We start from the raw sequence: 23,328 nt of genomic DNA, 5'->3' as shown, positions 1-23,328 counted from the left end.
TGTGATCTCTCATTTCAATTTATTGGGATATTTAAATATTTTTGTATTTGTTTTTACACTGGAAATAAACTATATCTAGTTAACACTATTCAAGTTTATAATTCAAGGGGAATTCATATTGAAAGAAATGAGCAAAAGCTTACAAGGGAGGAGGTTTCGCTGGTTTAATACTATGTAAATACTAATATTTAGTGTGGTTAACAAATGATTAACATGTTGCACTTAAAGAGGAAATATCACAGCAGGTCCATTGATAGCCTTAAAATCCAGGATAAGTATAGGAAAATGAGCAGTTAATTAGTTAATTAGAGGAAGGTAGATTCTAAGACCTGCTATATGTCTAAAAGTAGTTCTGGGCAAATGATTCCATGATATTACAATTCTCTAAGTGGGGATCCATTGTCTTATAAATGCCATGCTCTAGATCATGCTTAAAATTCTAACCCATTTGGGTTCTCACCTCTCCTTTGCCACTTACTGGCCATGCAATACTATACAAGTAGTTTAACAACTCTACACCTGTATCTGAAAAGTGAAGAAAACATTTGATCTGCTTTTTTCACATGGTTGTGGCCAGGGTCAAGTAAGTGAATATCGAGAAAAGCTTTAGCTCTATTAAGATCTATAGGGAAATATACAAGTATAAAGTAGTATCATTATTAGAGACCTAATGATTATCTGCAGATCTGGGTCATGAAAGGGAGGATATGGACACTAAATTGGACAAACAGGATTTAGATAAACAGAGAGAATGCATCTTGAACTATCTATAGATGACTGTTTCAAATTACCATATTTATTAAGTAGCTATGTGAAAGATACTATGTACACAAAAATGAAAATTTATACTGTCCTCAAAGAGCTTACAGACTAATTTGAGGTGGACTGTAATGGGCTGAGGCTTGAGTTGATGCACTGAGGGGGAGGAAATGGCTCAGTGGATAGAGCACAGCCTTGAAGTCAAGAGGACCTGAGTTCAAATCCAGCCTCAGACATTTAACAATTCCTGGTTGTACGACCATGGGCAAGTCACTTAACCCCAACTGCCTCAGCAAAAAGCAAAAAGAAGAGGACAAACAAACAGCTAGCAGAGAAAGTGGGGCCTGAGCTCTCCTCTCCTTCCTTTTTCACTCCCCTGCCTCCACCCACCAGAATCGTCATTTCCTATACAACACATCAGGACTTGTACAAAGAGTGGGCAGGGAGGCTGGGGGGGGGGGGGGGGGGGGGGGCGGCGGCCCATTCTTTCTCCAAGCTTATATATTAATAGAGTATGGTCCAATTACTATTTAGCCTCATGTGCTTGGGACCTCAGTGCATCAACTCAAGCCTCAGTACATTACAATGTACTTAAATATAGTATCATACTACATAAAATATAATAAAGACAAGGAAGACCAAACAAAATATAATTAGAGTCCACTTTTACTATAAAGATGGAATGAGGCTCAAGAAAGGCTTCATAGACTAAGTGGCATCTATGTTGAATAGATTTCATCAGAGATAAGGGTGAAAAGGTAGCCTATTCTTGTTATAGGCATAAAAACAGGAACAGACAAGAATGGGGTAATATGGTAGTCCAGAAGACTTGGAAAGGTAACACATAACAGAAAAATACATAAATACTGGAAATATAAGTTATTGATGTCAAGGACATTCAGTAAGCCACTGGGAGCCACTAAAGTTGATGTTGTATTTAGTGAATAAGTGGCGTGACCACAGTGGCAGATTAGGATTACTTGGGCACCAATGTGAAGAATAAATTAGATAGAAGATAGACTGGAGGATGGAGGACAGCTGGGAGTCTATTATAATAGTATAAATGAGATGAAATGAAAGCCTAATTAAAGGGGTTGCAGTGGGAATATAAAGTAGAAAACAGATGGAAATATTGTGAAGGTAGAAACAAGATGATGCAGCCATTTGTTTAAATGTGTAGCACGAAGAAAAGAGCAGCATCAATGATGATTTCAAGGTTATAAGGTGATTCCAAAATTAACAGACAGATAAGTTAGGGAAAAGGGTAAATTCAAAGGAGAGAGTTCTGTTTGAGCTAAAATGTTTAAGGCACAAGCAAACCATTAACAAACATTTATATATTGCCAGGCATCATGCTAAACACTAAAGACCAAAGTGAAGCAATCTCTACTTCTGAGAGACTTAAAAATCTAATGAAAGGAAAAAATATATATACATATTTAAATTTGTAAAAATAGATACTGGATCATTTCAGGAGGAAGGCAATTATAGCTGAGGTAGATCAGAAAAGCCTTAAAGTAGAAGATAGCTTTAAAAGAACCTAAAAATTCCAAGAGGTAGAGCTGATGAAATGATTTCCAGGCACGGAAGAGAGTAGGTACAAACAAGAAAAAAGAAAATAAAATGCCATGAGAGGAACAATTTTAAGTCAAGTTTGGCTAAGCCAGAGTGTTTGTAGAAAGGAGTAATTGGTTGTTAAGGCTGAAAAGGTTGAATGGAGATTGATATTGAAGGGATTCAAATAGTAAAGAGTTTACAGAAGATTAACTTGGTCAGACTTAGGAATCAGAATTAGGAAATTCATTTTGGAATTCTACATTGTGCAGAGAATTGAAGCAGAGAGAGACTCAAGTCAAAAAGACCAGATAGGACGCAATTACAATAGGTCAGATAAGAAGTATAAAAGACTCATACTAAGGTACTGGCCATGTAAGTGGAAAGATGACAGAGAAGCTGTAGTGGCAACAGCAACAAGATTTGGCAGTTAATTGGTACCCTAGAATGAGAGTGAGGAGTCAAGGATGACAATAAGGTTGGGAACCTGGGCAATTGGAAAGGATGGTGATGTTCCCAACAGAAATAGGGCCATTCAAGAGAGGATTATTATTAGAAGAAAAGGAAACAAATTCTCTTCTAGATATGCTGAGTTTGAGACTCCCATTTTGAATTCAATTGGCAGTTAAGGAAGCATAACTAAAGTTCAGAAAAGAGACTGAGGCAAGCAAGGCACCCATTCAAGTAGAAATATTCAGCAGGCACTTAGAGATAATGAATGTAAAGTGCTTTTTAAACCTTAAAGTATTATATATTCATTATTGGCATTATTAAAAGGAAATTGAAAAGGGAAATTTAAGCAATGTAAAAAAAGATATCACTAAGAAGCTATTTTTAATAAAATAAAATTTCCTCCATTTTTTATTTTACTTTAAAGGGGTGAGAGGAGACTGGAAAAAGTTGCAGATATTGCTTTTGGAATCATCTGAATAGAAGTGTTAACTATCATTAGAAATTGGTTTTAAAATCACCAAGAGTATAAAAGAAGGAAAGGGGGAAGGGGATGATAGGTGAAACCTAGAAAAAGGAGATTCATATTTGAGAAGTAGAAGCAGGATGAGTAGCAGCTAGATGATAAAGTGGATAAAGTCCAGGATCTGGAGGCAGGTAGACCAGAGTTCAGATCCAGACTCAGACATTCAATAACTGTGTGACCTCAAGTAAGTCTCTTAACCTCTGTTTACCTCACTTTTCTCACTGGTAAAATAATAATAGCAGCAATAATAATAAAAATAATACCTACCAGAGTAGTTGTAAGAATCAAGTATTATTTGTAATCACTTAGCAGAGTGCCTAGTATAATGATTAGTGTGTTAATGTTAAGCTGCTGTTGTTTTTAACTAGCAAAGGAGATAAAAGAGTCATCATAGAAATCGAAATGGGAAATTGTCATGAAGGCAGGAAAAAGGCAAATGCTGCAGAGGTCAAGAAGATGGAAACTAAAATAAAAGTCATTTGACTGAGAGATAAGGTTCTAAATAACTCTGGAAAACAATGCTGCAGTACAGAATTGAGTACCATATTCTTTAGGGAGATTGTAATAATGAAGAATGTTAAATTTCAAATCAGGAGTGAGTTTGAATCCTGCTTTTTAGACACTTATTAACCATATAACCTCTCAAAAATCTGTTTTCTTTTCTGTAAAATGAGGATAATTATTGTACTGCCTATCTCTGATGGTTGTTTTAAGTGCTTTGACATTGCTATAAAAATGAGTTATTATTGAAGCACATACAAAGCAACTGTGAATTATTTTGCAAGACAAGCAAAATGGTAAGACTAAATTTGTAGGCTTGTACCCATAACCTAAAATTCTCAATCAAAATACAAAGATAGAAACTACATGAATTCTAGTCCTTAACATACTCTCCAATGATAGGCTGACTCACAAAGTAGTAGAGGTCATACGTGAAGGCCAGTAAATCTTTATAGACTATCAAAGCATGGAACCAACCCCAGTCTAAATGATTTTAATACTTCAATGGATCTGTGGTCTCATCTATAAGGATACTTTCTCCAACTATGCATAATGCAACCCATTCATGCATATCCATAACTTTTGTCCAAGTCTTTCTCCAAATCCTCTACAGGAGGGGTAGACCAAAAGTAACAGGACCTTCCTAAAGAATTATTGACGATTGATAGATGCTAATGGAACATAAGAGGTATATCCAGTCTCTTATTCTCACAATGACTTACACATCTTTTCCATTCACGCAGTACTCTAAAGACATCTGTTACATTCTTCCTGGCACAATTCTCTGGTACATGATGGATTATACTCATGCTCTGGTAGTAGCCTTCCATTGCCTTGAAGTGACCATGGGATTATATTATTTCATGCTCACAGCCATGTAGCACTAAAAGTTAGAAAAGACAAACCTTTGGGTCAGGGATAAACTTGGGATAAGGCACTACATCATTTCCCAAAACAATCCAGGTCACTCTTCTCCTATTGAATTTTGGGCCCAATTTATTGTCCAACTGTAGTTTCTGTATGAACGAACTAAAGATTATCCATCCAAATACATAATACCTAGACAACAGACTTTATTTGATACTTTCAATGTGATTAGGCCTAACTTTTGATAAAATATATGATAAACATTAACTATCTACTATATGCCAAGCACTCTGCTAAGTACTAAGGATAATTTAAAAAAAAAAAAAAAACTCAATCTTAAGGAGCTGAATAAGAAGCAGAAGGGGATGAAGGGAGATAAGAAAGAAGATGCCTTGTGCAAGGGCATTATAACAATGATGGATTCAAAACCAAGCAGAGAAGCTAATAGTGACAAGTAAAGAGATGGCTGGGATTATGAACCCTCCATGAAGGAAGACTGGGAAGAGTTTTGCTTCCTTCCAGCCCAACAATCAGAAGAGCATTAAAAAGTAAGGATACTAACAAAGTGTGAGTACCAAAGCTGAAACAATCTCCAAATAATAAAACCCGTACTACACACAACTATAATATAGCCAAAGAAACGAACATCCATATTTCTCAAAGGAAATTTGATTTTAGAAAAATCCCAGAAATCAAGTGACTTCATCACAATTTTGGGCTTTAAACACATCAGTTATCTCTGATGCAAGGATATGATTAGTAGCTCTTATTAGAAGCCAACTTTGCCCCTGTGCTAATGACCAGAGCACCTGCTTCAAAACTTATAAATTAGGAAACAAGCCCACTCAAACCTGAGTCAAGTGGTTTATGACATAGTATCAGAAACTATGGCAAGTCCAAAAACCCAAAATTAAAAAAAAAAAACTCTGAACATCCAGGGCACTGAACCAAGATTTAATAAAATAAATTTTAAAAATGCTCCATGAATGTGCCTAAGCTCTCTCAATAGATCTTTGACCACAACTGAATATGGTTATTAAGATATTCTTGATGAGTATTATTTGTTTGGATTCATTTATGATACATTGACCAATGAAGAGTCTAATTTGATTAGATTCTTCCCTCTCCCTACCCCCTCAAAAATCCATGCATTTCACAATCTAACAATTTCGACAAGTACTGCACTGCAGTAAGTCCTTTACTCTTAACTGTTTATTAAATAGCCCAATAACTCAGTTACTATTTGTTCCATATCATCATTTTGCATATGACCCAAAACTGCAAAAGACTTATACCACTCTAAGGCAGACACTAAAATTTCTGTGCTTAAAGAGGCTTTTTTAGAATAAATTTTCTAATGCTTTTCACAAGATGAAGAAATACAGTGTTCTTAAGTGACAATTAAGCTAATATTGTACCATACCGTGAAATGGTCCCAAAATAAAATCTATCCAGTTGTTTTCATGCCAAAATGAAATGCAAAAATAGCCATTAAAACAATAAGTGAGTTTTTTTTCAAATTCATAAATTTTCATATATACAAATATATTCTAAGTGACATTTACAAAAGAACTTCACATTTAGAAATGATATGTATTATCCCCAGAAGACAGAATGCAAAAAATGAGATATCTACCACAAAATACCTGGTTTTAACGTTTTTAAATTATAAATCATTATTTTGAACTCACAATTCTTTTCATAATTTTTCACTTTCCTTCATTGTTGTGGTACTTTTCACATTAAATGTAATTTATCAATATTTTCCATTTAAATATAGTGAAACAAAACCTCAAAATCACAAAGGCATATTATTTTTCAGATGGAAAAGATTACTCCCTACTCTTCATCATCAAATATTCATTCAAGTGCCTGAGTATAGATGGCATCATGTTTAGGCACTGTACAAAATTAATCTGAAGATATAGTCCCTACTTTCAAAACTATATATAAAAGCAAGGCAATTCCACTACTTTATGGACAGAAATAATATCCTCTCCATTTGGACATTTTTACCCAGATATTCCTATTTTCCATTAGCCCTATAAATTATAGACATCCATATCTATAGTAACTATGTGTGTTAGATCATTAAGATACTCAAAACTACAACCCTCCCAATAGAATAAGCTGAAGAATTGGGGCATAAAACTAATGACAATGTTTCCCTTTCTTAGACACATCTTTTTATTCCTCCCCTCACTCCCCCAATCCTGTTTTTACATGAATTGGTCAAGATATTGGAGAAAACAAAAAAGCTGGAAGGAAAAAGGGAAAAGCTAGACAGATATGATGAGAAGGAAAGGAAAGGAAGCATTTTGAAAGGTCAAAACAGACATAGAAAATGTTTGAATGAGGAAAGTGTATTTTATGTAACATCCTAATATATCCCTTGTACACAATGAATGTGCTTAGATCACAGACATCATTAAACAGCTCTTTCTGACATTACTTTTTCCCCCCATATTTAAGGTTTTTTCAAAAAACTTTGAAGGAAAAGAGAGATACTAGAAAAGTCCTCAGAAGCAGCTGATTCTAATCAGTGTATGTGTATTTTAGTTGCTATCATCTGATTCATGTTACAATCTTTACCGTTTCTATGACTTAAAATAAAAAGTCTTAATTATATTAAGTAACACTTGTCATGTGCAGACACAGGAGCAAATAAGTCTATTCAGCATTTTTAATAGTATTGCCATCAAATTTGATAGAACTCATCCATCATAATCAAGCTTCCTGAAAAAGATTCTCTACATCCCCAAATATAATCAGGAAGCCACCAGGTCTAAAGCTTATGGCTAGAATGACTACAAAGAAATGCCATATTCCATCCCCATAATCTTAAATTATGATGAAACTACAAGGATTCTTCACTTAATATATCTCCAAGCTCCGTAAAATTCAGAAATCTGAGGAAAACACATACTCATTTTAGGATTAATATAGTAACATAAATAATAATTCTAAAGAATACAAATTTACTTAACAACAAAATCAAATTAATTCTAACAAAAATCAACTGTCCATAAAAAGGTAAGCTAAAAGCTAAGTGTTGGTAATTTGTATTTTCCTCAAAGATTTTGTTTTTTATGTAAAAAATAAGGCAATGAGTCGATAAAAACTGCTTGCTGTGTATTAAAAGATCCCATAACAAGTATCCTTCCATAAGATACTATTAGCAATGCTTTCCTAGGTTTGTCTACATGTTAAATTGTGTAATAAATCTGTTTTTTCCAACTTCCCCTTTTTCATCTTATTTGGGAGTAGAAGATACATTAGATAAATGGAATCTTTCAGTTCAACCTTTATGTTTCTAAAGTAACCAAAAAGCTGAGCTATTATAATAGTTAAGACTAAGTCTAAATTCAAGGGAAAAGTTTTCAATAATTTCCTGTTTGTAACAATTCTTTTCACCTACAATTTAAAAGTTTATAAAAAGTGACAATTTATATAAAAATGTTTCTGGCACAAATTTTGTAGGTCTCTCCTCAGATGTCTGAAACCTTATCTGAAGCCCCTGGGTCTAGACAGAGTTAGAGTCTTAAATTACAAGAATCAGTATTTTTTAAGCCAGAAAGAAATGGGAAGATTAATAACTAATTATTTCTCCAGTTTCTTAACTTTTCTTTTATTGAAAAATTGCTGCAGCTTCCCCTACAACTCATTTTTGTTATGATGCACTGTTAGACATTGTTTATATATGCATATATATGTATATATACGCATGTATGTATATATGTGTGCATTTATGTGTGTGTGAACATATGTATTCTGCTTTTTCTAACAATAAAGGCAAATCCCGCTCCAGTATTATTTGCTTACTTTCTACATGACCCAACTAAGAAAGGTTTGCACCTCTTTCCTGTCCCCCTTTCTTGTGCTTGCTCTGCACCATTAGAATAACTCTGTAGCAAATCAGCAGAGTTCTCAGAAGCCTAATGGAAAAAGTTATTAGAAAAAGAAAATTCTAAAAATTGAGCAATCCTTGAAAACTAGATTCCTTTCCAAAGAATGGATAAGAGAAAGGCAAATTACAACTGAGGGAAGAGCAGTATCAAGGAAGTTCCTTAAAGTTTCAAGGAATCCTTATAAATTACTGCCACTGTTTCACTGACTAAAATTAGGAACTCATAAAGTGTTTTGTGAGTATATAGTGAGTAGGAGTGTATGAAGTACCTTCAAAAACTAAACATAAATGTTCAATAATATTATAAATCAACTTAGAAATGTCAATACTACTTTTAAATTTGGGTCCCTAAAAAGATGTTGATTTGTTAATCATATCTACAAGTACGTTTTCCACATGTAGATTTGTTTTTAAATTAAAGAGAAAATTATTACTTCATGAGTTTAAAAACAAAGCTAACAGAAGGACATAGTTTAAGTACAATTGCCCATAATAACTGAATAAAGTGAATAATAAGCATTTATGGTTCAACCAATGCACCTTTGTTGAAGCACATTTAGCTGAAGTGACTTCGAGTCTGGTTTATTTCCATCACATACAGTACATTTGTCCAAACAAAAGAATGTACATTCAATAAAGAACATTTCCAGCAACAGTTACAGTCTTTCTAGTTTCCTTTCACAGTATATTTTAGTGCAAAGCACTAGGAAGGCTAAATGTTTTTTTTCTATCTATAGAAGCATTTTATTCTTATGACCTTGTGATCTTCAACATTTTTAGATTTTATACAAAAAGCAAATGGAAACAGGGTCCCTCCTAATTACAGGTATGAACCTATTATAAAAACATGGTATATTTTCTCTTGAACCTTTTGAAATTAGGATAATTTGACACAAATTTCTAAAAAACAAAATGGTTTTTCCTAAAAAGTACAAAATGTTGGTACACAGAAACCTACCAAGAAATTTGTAATGATAGGTTTACCTTTTTTCCCTAAAATCTTGATTTATTATAAATTGGAAAAGAATTCATTGCAAAAGAATTCATTATTTTGCAAATTCTATAGCAAAAATCAAATGTTATCTAAAGTGGTTGCTTGAAATTTTCTTGAGAGAAAAAAGTTTTCTTAGTTTCTCTTTTCTTCCTCCCTATGTAGCAATATTTAAAGAAATAAAACTAACATCATAAGAAGTGGTTGTGCATGGATTGTCTGTAAATATAAAATATCAGTAAGATATTTACTACCTTCATATTAACATTAGTAAATGTGTTGCCCATTTAAAAAAATAGAAACTGAAAAATTAAGTTGCATCTATCATTAAAGTGCTTGTGTAAAAAATTTAAAGAAAAAATAGGGGAATGTTTGATTTTCATAAAAACCTCAAATGTTTACAAATTAAAGGTGTTACTATGAACCATGCATGAAAATGAACTGGAACTTTCTCTACACTACTTTTTTTGTACAATGAAACTTTCATTACACTAGAAAATCAGTTGGAGATGAACTGAAGTGAGGACAAGTATTAATATTCAGCAGACTTAAGTTCCTCTGTGTTTTAATAGTCTGTTCTTAGCATACATTCACTTGAGAAATTTTTGAAATCATGCACACAACCTGGATGAAAATCTTGCCAAATAAAATGAAACTATGACAGAACTTCTTTGTCAAATACCACCACCAACAGAGATATTCCCTCAAATTGTTGAATGCCTAAAGCTTCTGGTCTTTAAAGGAAAACAAATTTTGCAACTTTTTGTTTTTAAATACAGTAGGGTGAGCCTGTAGACCAAATGTACATGGTAAGACAAACTATGATGTAGGTAGAATAAGGTTAACTTCATAGCTATTTGAAAGTGTTGGAAGAGGCAATGGCCTTAGAAACATGTAGTCAGATGGTTATTAATTTAGTTAGAAAACAGCAGTAACAGTTGAATATTTATGAAAATAGTTTTCTTTTTTTCTTTATAGTACCATTTGAAGACGTTAGTGGTTCTAACACCAATTTAAAGTCTTTCCACATAAATGAACTCCAAACCTTTCCGTACATCACTTGAAGTTATCTGAGGAGAAATGGGAATAAATTAACACCTTTGAGTTTGCCAATAAAATCTTAAAGTTATACAATAGTTAAAATGAATAATAAAATGATAATTTCATTTAAAGTTTTCCACATAAATAGAAGGAAAGGTTTGTGACTTTAAGCTTGTACATACAGTTTAAGTTACTCCATAATCAAACTAATCTGCCTTAGAAGTTAAATCCAAAAATTAATTTATTATTCATCAGAGACCTCAATTCAAGGGTACTCAAGTATTAATGATAAAGTCTTTAAAATGCATATATTTGTCAAAACAAGTAGAAGATATTTCTACCTGTTTATTCTGTATTTTATATTGCATTTTAAATTTTGTATTTATTTCAAAACTTTCTTAAAATGTAATTTTTAAAATTTCTATTTTCTCTGTTAGGGATGTTAACCTACTTCTTGCTATACATATAAAAACAAAGTAAAACAAAAACCAAAAAAAAAAAAAAATCTTGAGGTAAAATTATTAATTAAGTTGAAATAATCACCAAAAAGTTTATTTGAACAAACGGGGGAAAACTAAAACATTCTGGGACTAACTAAATTATCATTATTTCCATAAAACAAAACTGAAAAACAGTAACCAAAAAAACCTTAAAACAAAATTCAATTTTTGTTTACTAAGTTTTCCCCTTGCTTTGAAACACTATGTTAAAAAGTAATTAATAAATGTTTTATTACTGCTAAATATTCTAAATTAATTTAGAGATTTTTCTGTGTAGCACTTTATTTAGCCATCACAAATCAATTTTACAATAATTACAGTGCCTTAAAAGATTTTCCCTATAATATAGCCTTCACAAATCTTCATTCTATTATCTCTGTAACTTTCCTGCATAAAGTTCATTAGTAGACTAAGTTGCTGAATCAAATCTGTGCAAAGTTAGTAAAACAGAGGTCTTCTACTATAAACATAAGCCAATATAAATGCACATATTTTACAATATTAAAAGAATAGCACTGGCTCCATGCTACCTATAGCTATGTTGCATTGTCCTGTAGAAGATAAACTCTGAAGTTAACTTTTGTTCCCAAGTCAGTGGAATAAAGGTCACTGAAGTAAATGCCAATACATACATTTCTCCTCAGTTCCCACTGCCATCAGATATGTGGCATGTTAGCTGTTAAAATGGAACCTGCTATAAATTATGGCCAAATGATATTTTTTTTAGTTTTGAAAAGGGGTGGGGGGGAAGCAAAACTCTGTAACTGTTCCTCACCAGACAAGAGCCTTAGATCTTGTACTTCGGCCTTTGGTTTTATTTCCTTCAGGTGAATTAGAAGCATTTGCCTTATGAGTTTTCTTATGATGTTCAAGATAAGTCTTTTTTGCAAATGCTTTTCCACACTTATTGCATCTGTGAAGAGAAAAGTTTTTTGTGACTTTTACTTCAATGCCAACATCAGCTACTTCATACTTTTTGTTGGGAGAATTAGAAGTTCCATCATGTTTTGAATCGTTTTGCTTCGCTTCATCCCGTGGAGGGCCTCTTTTTGCCACTTTATTTAGAACAAAATCAATGGGCTTTTTTATAGCTCTGATCTCTAAACTGGCTGTGATTTTCCCAAGATAACGTGATGATTTTTTGTGAACCACAGTTATGTGCCTTATCACATCACGTTTCCGACGCGTTTCATAAGTGCAAAGTGGACACTTATAAAATTTAACATAAATGTTATTTCCATCTGTGTGCAACTCAATGTGTTTAGTCAAGTTCTGTTTGGAAGTAAATTGGCGTTTACAAAGTTTACAGTAAAGTTGCTTGAAGTCAAAGCCAGCTGAAAGTTTTGGTTTCCTGGTTTTTTGCTGGCCACCTGCAGCAGAAGGACTCGTTGATTTAGGGCTGTCTGAGTCTTGCTTAACTTTATTTTTCTGTGCTGCCGGTGTGTTCTTTTTCTCATTTGAATGATTTGTTCCCTTTAATTCATTCTGCGGAGAATGGGTAATAGAAGGGGGTGAAGATTCTACAGAGTCTGATGGTTCAACTTTTACTTTTATTTCTGTGCTGTTGGCAGTATTATTAGGGCCTTTCTCTCTTTTAGAGTTTGTTCCAGAAAGAGTTATCTTGTGGACAATTTGCATATGTCTTTTAAGCATTATTTGTGAACTATATTTTCTCTTGCAAAGAAGGCATTTGCATGCAGTTAAATTGTATTCAGCCTTTGAAGAAGACTTTTGTTTCCTAGTCTTAAAAGATTTTTTAGGAGAAACAGTATCCAGGAACAAAGGCTGCCCAGGCTTTGTAGCTATATCAGGAGTAATTGAATCCCTCCTCAGTCCTCTATGAACTTCATCAAAATGCCTCCTTACATTTGCTTTTGTAGCAAATGATTTATAACATACTGGACAACTCCTACTCAATGTTACTAGAACATTCTTATTGCGCCCTTTAGTAGAGGACTGGTTTGGATTCTTTCGTGTTTCAATATACTTCTTTAGTTCTTCCATCTTTTTTTTGTGTACTTTTCTAATGTGTCGACGAACACCACGTCTGGAATTGAATTCTTTTCTACAAAGACAACAAATCAACTGGTGGCCAAAATCAGAATTATCAGAGGCTTCCAAATCAGTGTGTGATTCCTGAGGCTGTTCATCAGAAGTTGGTGTTGCTTCACTCACAACCGTTTCTGCAGGAGGGGGCTCTACAATTTCTACTTCAGTATCTGGAACTGGAGTTGTTTTGGACTGTTCAATGTTAGGTTCTTGCATCTGAACTTGAGTTTGATCAGGAGAATTACTTGTCTCAGTGACCTCAGCTGGATTATTAGTCCTTGAAATATACTGAAATACTGCATTCTGATTAGTTTCTATAGGTTCTAGCCTAATAATATATTCTCGCTTGTCCACGCTTGGATAAATGGCTTCTAGGAGATCATTTATGGCTTGGCTTTGTTTATCATTTACATCAGGAAGGTCTGTTAAAACAAAAACACCATTTTAGGTTTGTTCTAGTTCATATTTTAAAAAACAATATGAACACCTGCAAAAATGTTTATTAAATCACATGGTCCTTTTTAATCTTTATAAGAATCCCCAATATTTTGTAAAAATATAACCAGTAAATTTAATTCACCTTTACTTTAATATAAATTGCCAATTCAACACAAACATGCAACTTTCTAGTTAGTAATAGATGTAGCTTTATATAATACTTGTTTCCACGTTTGAGGGTATAATTATTCTACTAGAAGTTTAAATTATGTTAATCTGTGGAAAGAGAGGAACATGAGATTAAGTGACTTGCCCAGGAAGACAGAGCTAGAAAGTAAAAGAGGCCACATTTAAATACAGACATTCCTGGCTTAGCACTATATACACTACAACACATTGCTTCCATCAATTTAAATTATATAAGCCAAAAACAATTTTTCTGAAAGACATATGTCAAACTTTATGCTTTGTGAGCAATCAAATCAATAAGCATTTTAAGTGCTTATTGAGTGCTAGGCACTATGTTACGGAATATTTAAACAGTATTTCAAAAAGAACAAAGATCAGTTAACATAATATAGCATAGATGAACTACTATAGAGAATTTTAAAAGAAATGTTTAAAGTATATAAACTAAAATGGAAAGAGTATCCACTAAAATAACTTAAGATTAAAAAAAATCTGTTTTAATTATGGCAAACCAAACAATTATACAGCATATACCATGCAAAATAAATTTTAAAATTGAGAGGAAATTTGAGAATACATGAACATGTTATGAACTGTAGCCAAAATTTATTAGAATCAGTACTATCATTTCTATTGAACAAAGGACTAACATATGGCTACTGATGATTATTCAAAAAAAAAAATGTAGCTAATTTTGTTTAGTTGATGCATAAATTCCACCACAAGCAGGTGATAAAATATACTTGTAAAAAAATTGTCAAATGGGCCATTAACAACAGGACATTGGTTTAGTAGGTTTATAAATACCAGTTACCCCCCACTCTAATTGTGAATATTAAATTAACAATAAAAGCTAACATATAGTATTTACTGTGGGTCAGCCACTATGCTAAACACTTGACAATTATTTTCTCATTTGATTCCCCTCAACAATCCTGGTAGGTCAGTACTATTATTATCCCCATTTTATAGATGAGGAAACAAAGGCAAATGAGTTAAGTGACTTGTCCAAAATCACATAGTTAATATATGAAGCTACATTTGAACTCAAGTCTTCAGGACTCCAGGCCCAGTACTCTATCCAATATGCCACCTAGCTATCCCAAAGTAAAGTTTAGAAATCCCAATTTTTATTCTTGTAGCTACCTACACCTGTATAATGGATAAGGTGATTAACTGCAAATATGCTAATATTTCTTCTTTTGGAATGAGTACTGCAAAATAAAAGCATATATTTAACTGGGTAGATTCCTAATTAATTTTAATCTCTAGACTGGTCCAAAGATATATTATTCTGCCATTAACAAAAATAACTTTAAAAAATCTAAATACCAACTCAGCACTGTGCTTTTTAATTAAAAAGAAATTAATTTACTTTGATCATAAAATAAGGAAATATAGCCCAAAAAACAGCAGAAGTTTTTCTAGTCTAAAAAATTCCCCTTCGCATATTTTACTCTCCAGATGACCTAGACTATTTAATATATCCCTAATTTATCTCATTCTGTACTGCTTCTTCCCTTTGTTACTACCCCCCATCTCCTCACCTCCATCTCAAAAGAATTCCATCCTTCCCAACACTGAACTACTGAAATTCTGTCTAATCTGCAAATATCCAATTCTTCCATAAGTTTACCTAATCTTCCCAGCTAAAAGTAATATCTCCCTCTTAAGTTGTATCATTAAACTTTATAGTCTTTATTATATTCTAACATATTTGTTTGTCTCACATTCCTAAATAAACTGTAAATTCATTGATAATAGGGGAAAAAAATTTTCATCTTTGGACCTTAAACTTAATGTTCTCTATGTTCTATAGTACACTTTATGTGGCAGTGAAATGAATCAATCAACTAACATTTATTAAGCTCTTTTACATTTAAGTAACTATGCTAAAAACTAAGAAAGGCAAAAATAGTCCCTACCATTAAGTAATTAACATTCTAATAGAGGAGACAGAATGTAAATATATCATATAGTGGAACCCCATTACAGAGGAACCAATCTACTGGAGAAGACAAGAAAGGTATAGGATCAAGAATATATATGGAAGTATTAGTCTTGACAAGAATAATGACCTCTTCATTAGAAGCTAAAAAAGACAGGGAGATTAATACTGAGGAATGTTGAAATAAGAAGGAGAGAAAAGAGAGTTCTTGACAAATAATCTCACTTTTTTCAGTGAAATATGAAATAAAGTTCTCAGCTAGGATAGGGGAGGGAGAAATATAATGGAATGCTTGAGAAGAGACAAGAAGATTGGAAACAATCACTGTGGTAAGTAGGACAGAGAACCAATTAAAGAAGAATACTGTCTTGCTCCAATGAATGCTCAGGTAAAATTAGTTAACATAACTTACAATGAACCAAATCAATATTTCCTTCAGCTTTTAAGCAGTATATGAATAGAAAATGAAGGAGAAATGGTGGATTTGGGCAACTTATGTTTAGTGACAAGACAAGAATCAAGTGATTCAAGAAAAGAATTTAGTATGAGTTACCTTGGTTTATCAAAGGGTGAATATTGGGAAAGGAAGAGAGTACATAGCCAGTGCAAAAGTAATGGACTGAGAAACTATTATGGAAGTTCCAATAAATATAAAGAAAGACATACGGAAAGACCAATAAAATATTATGATCAGATAAAGTAATTTTGGAGTTCATGACCATGGAAGTGGAATATTTTAAGTAGTGTAGATAAGGCAGAACAGAGTAGTAAAAGTCACAGAAAATGAACAGCATGAAGAACTGGAAAGTAAAGAATATTTGAGGGAACATCAATATGTATGTAAATTTTGTTTGTTTCACTCACAAAATACAAAATCAAAAAAAAAAAAAATTCAGTACACTGCTAATGTAACCTTTATATCAAAAAAAAAAAAAAAAATCTTCTCTAAGTTCCATACACTGATGATCCATAAAGTAATAAATTCCAGAATATTAAATAATGAAAATTACCTTCCTTAACTATTACCTTAATAAAACATTATATAGAACTTATATTAATTCTTTAAAGCACAAACTAATACTACTGAGATGTTAACTCAACCCTGAGAAATTCCTAGATTTTATCAATTAAAAAGCTAATTATTTAAAACTGATTATTCTTGTAAATTTCTATACTTTTAAATTAATCCATAGTGATTTAATTCTTGCAATTACATTACCCATCATTTGGCAAATGCAACTACAAGCAAAAATAGTGAATTTTATAAACAGACCAAAATCTTTAAAGATTCATAAAAAATTAGTTACTTCAAAATCAAGATACTTATCTCTTAAAAGAAAACAAAAATAAAACAAACACAAGAGGAAGCAAAGCAAAAGCTAAAGAAAGAACACATTTTAAGTGGACACTAATTCCTTTTTCCTTTCCTTGACTCAATTCCTATTAATTCATCATGTAGCTCCTATAATTTTTACCTTTCTCTGCTAAAGGGATACTAGGCAAATCATCTTATATAGAGGAAAATATGTGAAAAAAGAAGAGCAATTTTAAAAAGTCATATTTAAGGTAGTATTAAAATAAGAAAAACAAATCCTAGAATCTAGAGTTTATTTAGGCATCATTCATAAATATACATACGTATGTGTACACATATACCACACAAACACACACACACACATACAAACTCTCTCTTTTCTCTCTCTTTTTTCCTCACTCCCCGCTCTCATATTTAAAATTTTAATGCAAATATATTGGAAGGAAATCATGTACAAGATTCAATGTAGTATAAAAAAAAAAAAAAGCCAAAATTAAAATCTAGAAGACCTATGTAGGAGTTCTGCCTCTGACATATAGAGGCTACACCAAAATAAGCAAATCATTTAACCCTCTGAGTGCCTCAAGCAACTCTGAAAAGACTAAATTACAGATGAGCTGCTGATTTGTACCAGTGGAAAAAGTTCGCCACAATGTTATTTAAATCAAGTAGATTCTACTAATCAAAAAAAAGCTAACCTGATAATTGGGGGAAACCAAATTGAGATAGCAATGTATTTTATTATTCATGATTTTTGAAATCATTTGTAATTTCAAGCTAATAATATTTTAATACACAAAACTACTAGGGTATGAACAACTCTAAAATGCATAAAGGAAGATTTTAGTGAAAGAAACTTACTGTCATCCATCTGGAGACTTGGAGGGCAGTAGAATTTTTTATGAGTAATTAAATTGGGTAATCCTCTGAAGAGACTGCGACATAATTTACACTCAAAAATTGTGTCCACATCTCTTAATAAAATGTGTTTTAGTTGTTTAGTTCCTGGGGGAAGAAAGAAAAATGAAATTTAAATGCACACCTCAAAACTAGGTAAGAAATGATGATAAATAAAAAATGAAATATCACATGAAATCAAAAATAAATACAGGCACAATATTATGAGGATCATATTATTTAAATCCTAAGCAAAACTATATTCTTTGATCAGTTATATAAATGGCTTCTAAAAGGCTCCTATCCTGGTTATGATTTACTTGCCAGGAGGTACCAAGAAGCTCTGGAGATATTAGAGAATCCATCATTCAAATACTGTATCAAAAGGATAAAACCAAATAGGCCATACATCTTGGGGGCTTTTGGTTATTTTTATTTAAAATAAGAATGAGGATAGCAAAAGTGAGCCTTCCCTCATCCTCCTGACATCATGGTTCTTGAAACATACAAGTTGGTAGATAATTTGGATTTGAAACTCTGAACTAATTTATGAACTCAGCTCCCTCAATATAAAAATGCAAATAATACTAACCTACTTTATGCAGATGCTAAAAGGGAAAACTACAATCATCCTAACATATTACATCTTTAGGGCTAAGTCTTAAAATATTTCAGATTCTAGGCAAGTATTTTCTATAGTGTATACAAGCATTTTCAAAGATATCAATGGAATATACTTTTGCTATAATTCTCATCAAACATATTTCTCATAAAACAAAATACTGGGGCTATAAATGTTTGTGATTACATTAAAAGCACCTCAGTACTGACATTATCAAAATATTTTAAAATCACTAGCTATTCATAAATGATTAGCTGCATCTCTACTATTAGTAGCACTGTCTAATGTTAAAAGACCCAGTATAGTAAAATCAGTGTGTCTGAACTGGAAAGACGTCAATTAACAATTATCTAATCTAAGCATTTTTAACTATTTGTTTGGGTTTTTTTGGAATCATGGACCATTCTGACAATCAGATGAAGATCATAGACCTCTTCTCAGAATAATGTTCTTAATGAATAAAATACATTGGAATACAAAGGAAATCGATCCTACTGAAATTTTCATCAAAAAATTTTTTTCTCAAATTAAGATCTCTTGCTTTAATCCTAATTCCTCTTTATTCATATGAAGAAAGTAGGCCCAGAAAAAATTAACATCAAACAACTAGAGAGTGACATAATTTTCAGATCTCTGATTCCTAGTCTAGTTTGTTTCCTAGAAATCAAAGAGATCTATGTTTACTTTCAAATTCTAGCATAAATAAGGGGAAAGACCTAAGAAATTATGGGATCACTCTGCATTATATTTATCTATAAATAAGGAAAACAAAATAATACCTCCTATATAACTCAAGTGGAATGCAAGAGTACACATAAAAATACATGAGATGTGTTTCGAGTTCTTTAGATAAAGAAATTGTATAAATATAGAATTTAAACTCAAGAAAGATAAGATGGAATAAAACTGAAAAGATCTCTCTGACTAGAAATTCCTTGCTTGTTCCCTTGTTAGACTATCTCTCTATGAATTCTGAAGCAGAAATTAAGAAAGAGGATTCCAAATTCCTAACCTGTATCCAAACCAAACTACAGGTCTTCATTACCATATAACTGCCCAACAACTCATATGGTAAAGGCACAATACTGGAAACCATAAATATTATTCTTATATGTTCCTGTGTGAATGCCTTTGGTTTCCTTCTCTGACTGGCTCATCCTAATAGTCAAAAAGGCTCTCTCAGATTATGCAGCTGAGGACCAGGATTCTCCCAGTAAAAGGAGAACCATATCACATTCCAACTCAAAACTGAAATAAGACTAGATTTCTAGAATAAATCATAGTTTAGTTTGATCTTTTTTTTAAGTAAGGAGATTTTTAAATTATATAAATTTTAGAATATTTAGAATAAATATAAACCAGAATCAGGTTTAAAGAATGGCACATCACAAATTGGAAAACATAAAAATAATTTTAGCATATGTATAAATAATATAGATACTAGGAGAATATTAATTTATGTTAAAAAAAAAAAAAAGACTATATCTCTAGGTGTAAAATTTGCCCTTTCTCATTTTCCCAAATGATAATCTTAAACTTAGCAAAAAAGATTTATAATTCAAGTTTTTATTTGACTCAAATGTAAAGCTGATCACTGAAAAGAACCGATGTATTTCATACCCAAAAACAAAAATCTATGTTTTCTAATTATTTTATTATATTCATTATTAAATAGAGTTGGCCAAATAGTATGTTCCCTGCTTTTATTACTTGTTACTTTTAATTGGCCAACTGCAGTTTTGAAGATCACCTTTAGAAATGATCTAAGTTGAATTTTACATCATGGTGGGGCTTAATTTTAAATATTTGTAAAGTTTGAAGTACTATAAAAACATATTATTTTTCAAGTAAAGAAGCAATTGCTATTATCTACTTCATAAAAATTGAAAACAAGTACATATATATGCACAAAGGAAATGACCATAAATATAAATATAAATGATTTTAGGTACATATTTATAAATGTATATTCATATATATGCCATAGGTAGTCATCATACATGTGTATATGTATATACATATTTATTAATTTCTAGTCATTCTCTTACTTGGTGGCAATCATTTGAGTTAATCATTGATTCTTTTAGGATATAATACTCTGTATGAACTGAGCTAATGTTTTCTGACTGCTATTAAGTATTAATATTTTCATATAAACCAGTTCAACCACAGATAGACCTCCAGAACCTCATCCTTGGTTACTCTGTATCATTACATGATAGCAACAATATATATAGATAGTGAGTGACAACAATCAGAAGATGTTTCAAAAAAAATTCAAGGACCAGTCTTATATTATCAGGCTCATAATCTGATGCAATATTAATCCCAACTTTTTTCTGCTAGATGAGATAGCTTTATTTCTTTATACCTCATAGCTGATATGTTGTTGTTGAGACATACAGAATTCAGTTGACAGCTTTCAGTTATTATGGCTTCAACAATAACAATTTTTTAATTGGCATGTTAGTTTATTATATATTTATACATGACCACCATCTTCTTTAAGAAGGCTTATTAAGCCACAAAAAATGACATGATGACACTGCTAAGAAATGTATAATCCTTTTCTCATGCCCTTGTGAGCTTCTGCTTTCATAGAACAGTATAAAAGATATTCTTAAAGTGATCATCCTTAGAACTTAAGGAAATATTCCAAGAGGTGCGAATAGAATAAAAGCATAGTAAATGATTAAAAATGTATCCTACAACCAGTATATAGCTGTATTTTTTTTTTTTTTAGTAATTTTTTATTGATAGAACGCATGCCAGGGTAATTTTTTACAGCATTATCCCTTGCATTCATTTCTGTTCCGATTTTTCCCCTCCCTCCCTCCACCCCTTCCCCCAGATGGAAGAGTCCTTTACATATTGAATGGGTTGCAGTATATCCTAGATACAATATATGTGTGCAGAACCAAACAGTTTTCCTGTTGCACAGGGAGAATTGAATTCAGAAGGTATAAATAACCTGGGAGGAAAAACATAAATGCAAGCAGTTTATATTCATTTCCAGTGTTCTTTCTCTGGGTGTAGCTGCTTCTGTCCATCTTTGATCAATTAAGGCTCTCTTTATCAAAGAGGTCCACTTCCATCAGAATACATCCTCAAACAGTATCATTGTTGAGGTATATAATGATCTCCTGGTTCTGCTCATTTCACTCAGCATCAGTTCATGTAAGTCTCGCCAGTCCTCTCTGTATTCATCCGGCTGGTCGTTCCTTACAGAACAATAATATTCCATAACATTCATATACCACAATTTATTCAACCACTCTCCAATTGATGGACATCCTTTCATTTTCCAGCTTCTAGCCACTACAAACAGGGCTGCCACAAACATTTTGGCACATACACCAGGTCCCTTTCCTTTCTTTAGTATCTCTTTGGGGTATAAGCCCAGTAGAAACACTGCTGGATCAAAGGGTATGCACAGTTTGATAACTTTTTGAGCATAGTTCCAAATTGCTCTCCAGAATGGCTGGATGTGTTCACAATTCCACCAACAATGTATCAGTGTCCCTGTTTTCCCACATCCCCTCCAACATTCCACATTATCTTTCCCTGTCATTCCAGCCAATCTGACAGGTGTGTAGTGGTATCTCAGAGTTGTCTTAATTTGCATTTCTCTGATTAATAATGATTTGGAGCATATTTTCATATGTCTATAACTAGTTTCAATTTCTTCATCTGAGAATTGTTATAGCTGTATTTTTCAAAGATCATATTGTACAAACTCTATTGTTACAATAAACTTTTATATAAAAATAACTGCCTGTTAAGAGATCATCCTCAAATGTAATACATTCTAAGGTCACTTTTTAAACACAAAAAGATTTCTCCTACATAAATGTATTACCAATGTATTAATTAAAGTAGTCATTTCAGGAAAGTAGGGGGCCCAATCATGCTATGCAATGTGAAAGACCAAAAGCAGCAAGATGGACACATTTTGTTCCAAAGGCAATAAAAGCTTACTATACATAATGACAAATGTCTGAATCCATTAGAAAATGTTTGAAAGTTTAAAAAACAAAACATAAAGTATAACAAAGTCCAATACACTAGAAAGCCAGCATGTCCTAACTCTGTGCTTACCTTTAGCAACTTACTTTACATCTCAAAGCCTGTTTCCTCTTTTATAAAATAGGAATAATACCTGGCCTGACTACTCCAGTATTGTTGGGAGAATCAAAAAAGACAGCACATAGTAGATATTTAATAAATGTTTCAATGAAAATAAATAAATGTCCAAGTGGTGTTAAGGCACTATGCAAATCACTGTAATAAACATGAGGTCATCAACATATCTTATAAACTTGCATTCTGAACAACTTTTATAGATACTTCATTGCAAAAGGAAACAAGGATTCACTGTACCCATTATAGTAGTGACATCCTCCTCTCCTCCATAGAAAACAAAGAATGATTCTGATAAGATAACATGAAACAATTCTACTCAATTAGACTGACAGTTTCTTGAGGCCAAGGACTTTTTGCCTTTCTATTCCTAGCACCACAGTGCCTAGCACATAACAGGTACTTAATGCTTGTTAACTACTAGAAGAATAGAATATTTTGATGTGGTCTTAATTAAAATTTTTGTTTGAAACACTGGTAAAAGTTATCCTAAATGGCTTGTTCCTGTGGTGATATTAGCTCAGTTATAAATCAGTCTTACAGGGCTTCAACAAAAGCAGTCTACAGTCAAATTTGACAAAATTTTATTATTTTATAGTTATGGCGCACTGTCCTAAGTACTGGAAGAGATACG

General features: G+C 32.4%; 1 protein-coding gene across 3 annotated transcripts in view; it reads right to left on the bottom strand.

Annotated features, from left to right (window-relative positions):
* Positions 1–9,083: 9,083 nt before the first annotated feature.
* The window catches only part of ZNF800 (zinc finger protein 800), a 33,337-nt gene continuing 19,092 nt past the window's right edge, over positions 9,084–23,328 (bottom strand). For 2 of the 3 annotated variants that reach the window (XM_051963243.1, XM_051963242.1), the window contains exons 4-5: positions 17,897–18,040; positions 9,084–13,567 (exon numbers count right to left, since the gene is read on the bottom strand). In XM_051963243.1, coding sequence (XP_051819203.1) covers positions 11,868–13,567; positions 17,897–18,040 — 1,844 coding nt within the window. In that variant the 3' untranslated portion in view covers positions 9,084–11,867. The remainder of the gene's footprint in view (positions 13,568–17,896; positions 18,041–23,328) is intronic. The other variant, XM_051963245.1, reaches the window with a different exon arrangement.

The sequence above is a fragment of the Antechinus flavipes genome, chromosome 5 (assembly GCF_016432865.1).
Source record: "Antechinus flavipes isolate AdamAnt ecotype Samford, QLD, Australia chromosome 5, AdamAnt_v2, whole genome shotgun sequence".
Taxonomy (NCBI): Eukaryota; Metazoa; Chordata; class Mammalia; order Dasyuromorphia; family Dasyuridae; genus Antechinus; species Antechinus flavipes.
Note: the sequence above shows the minus strand (reverse complement) of the source record. Positions and strands in the feature narration are given on the sequence as shown.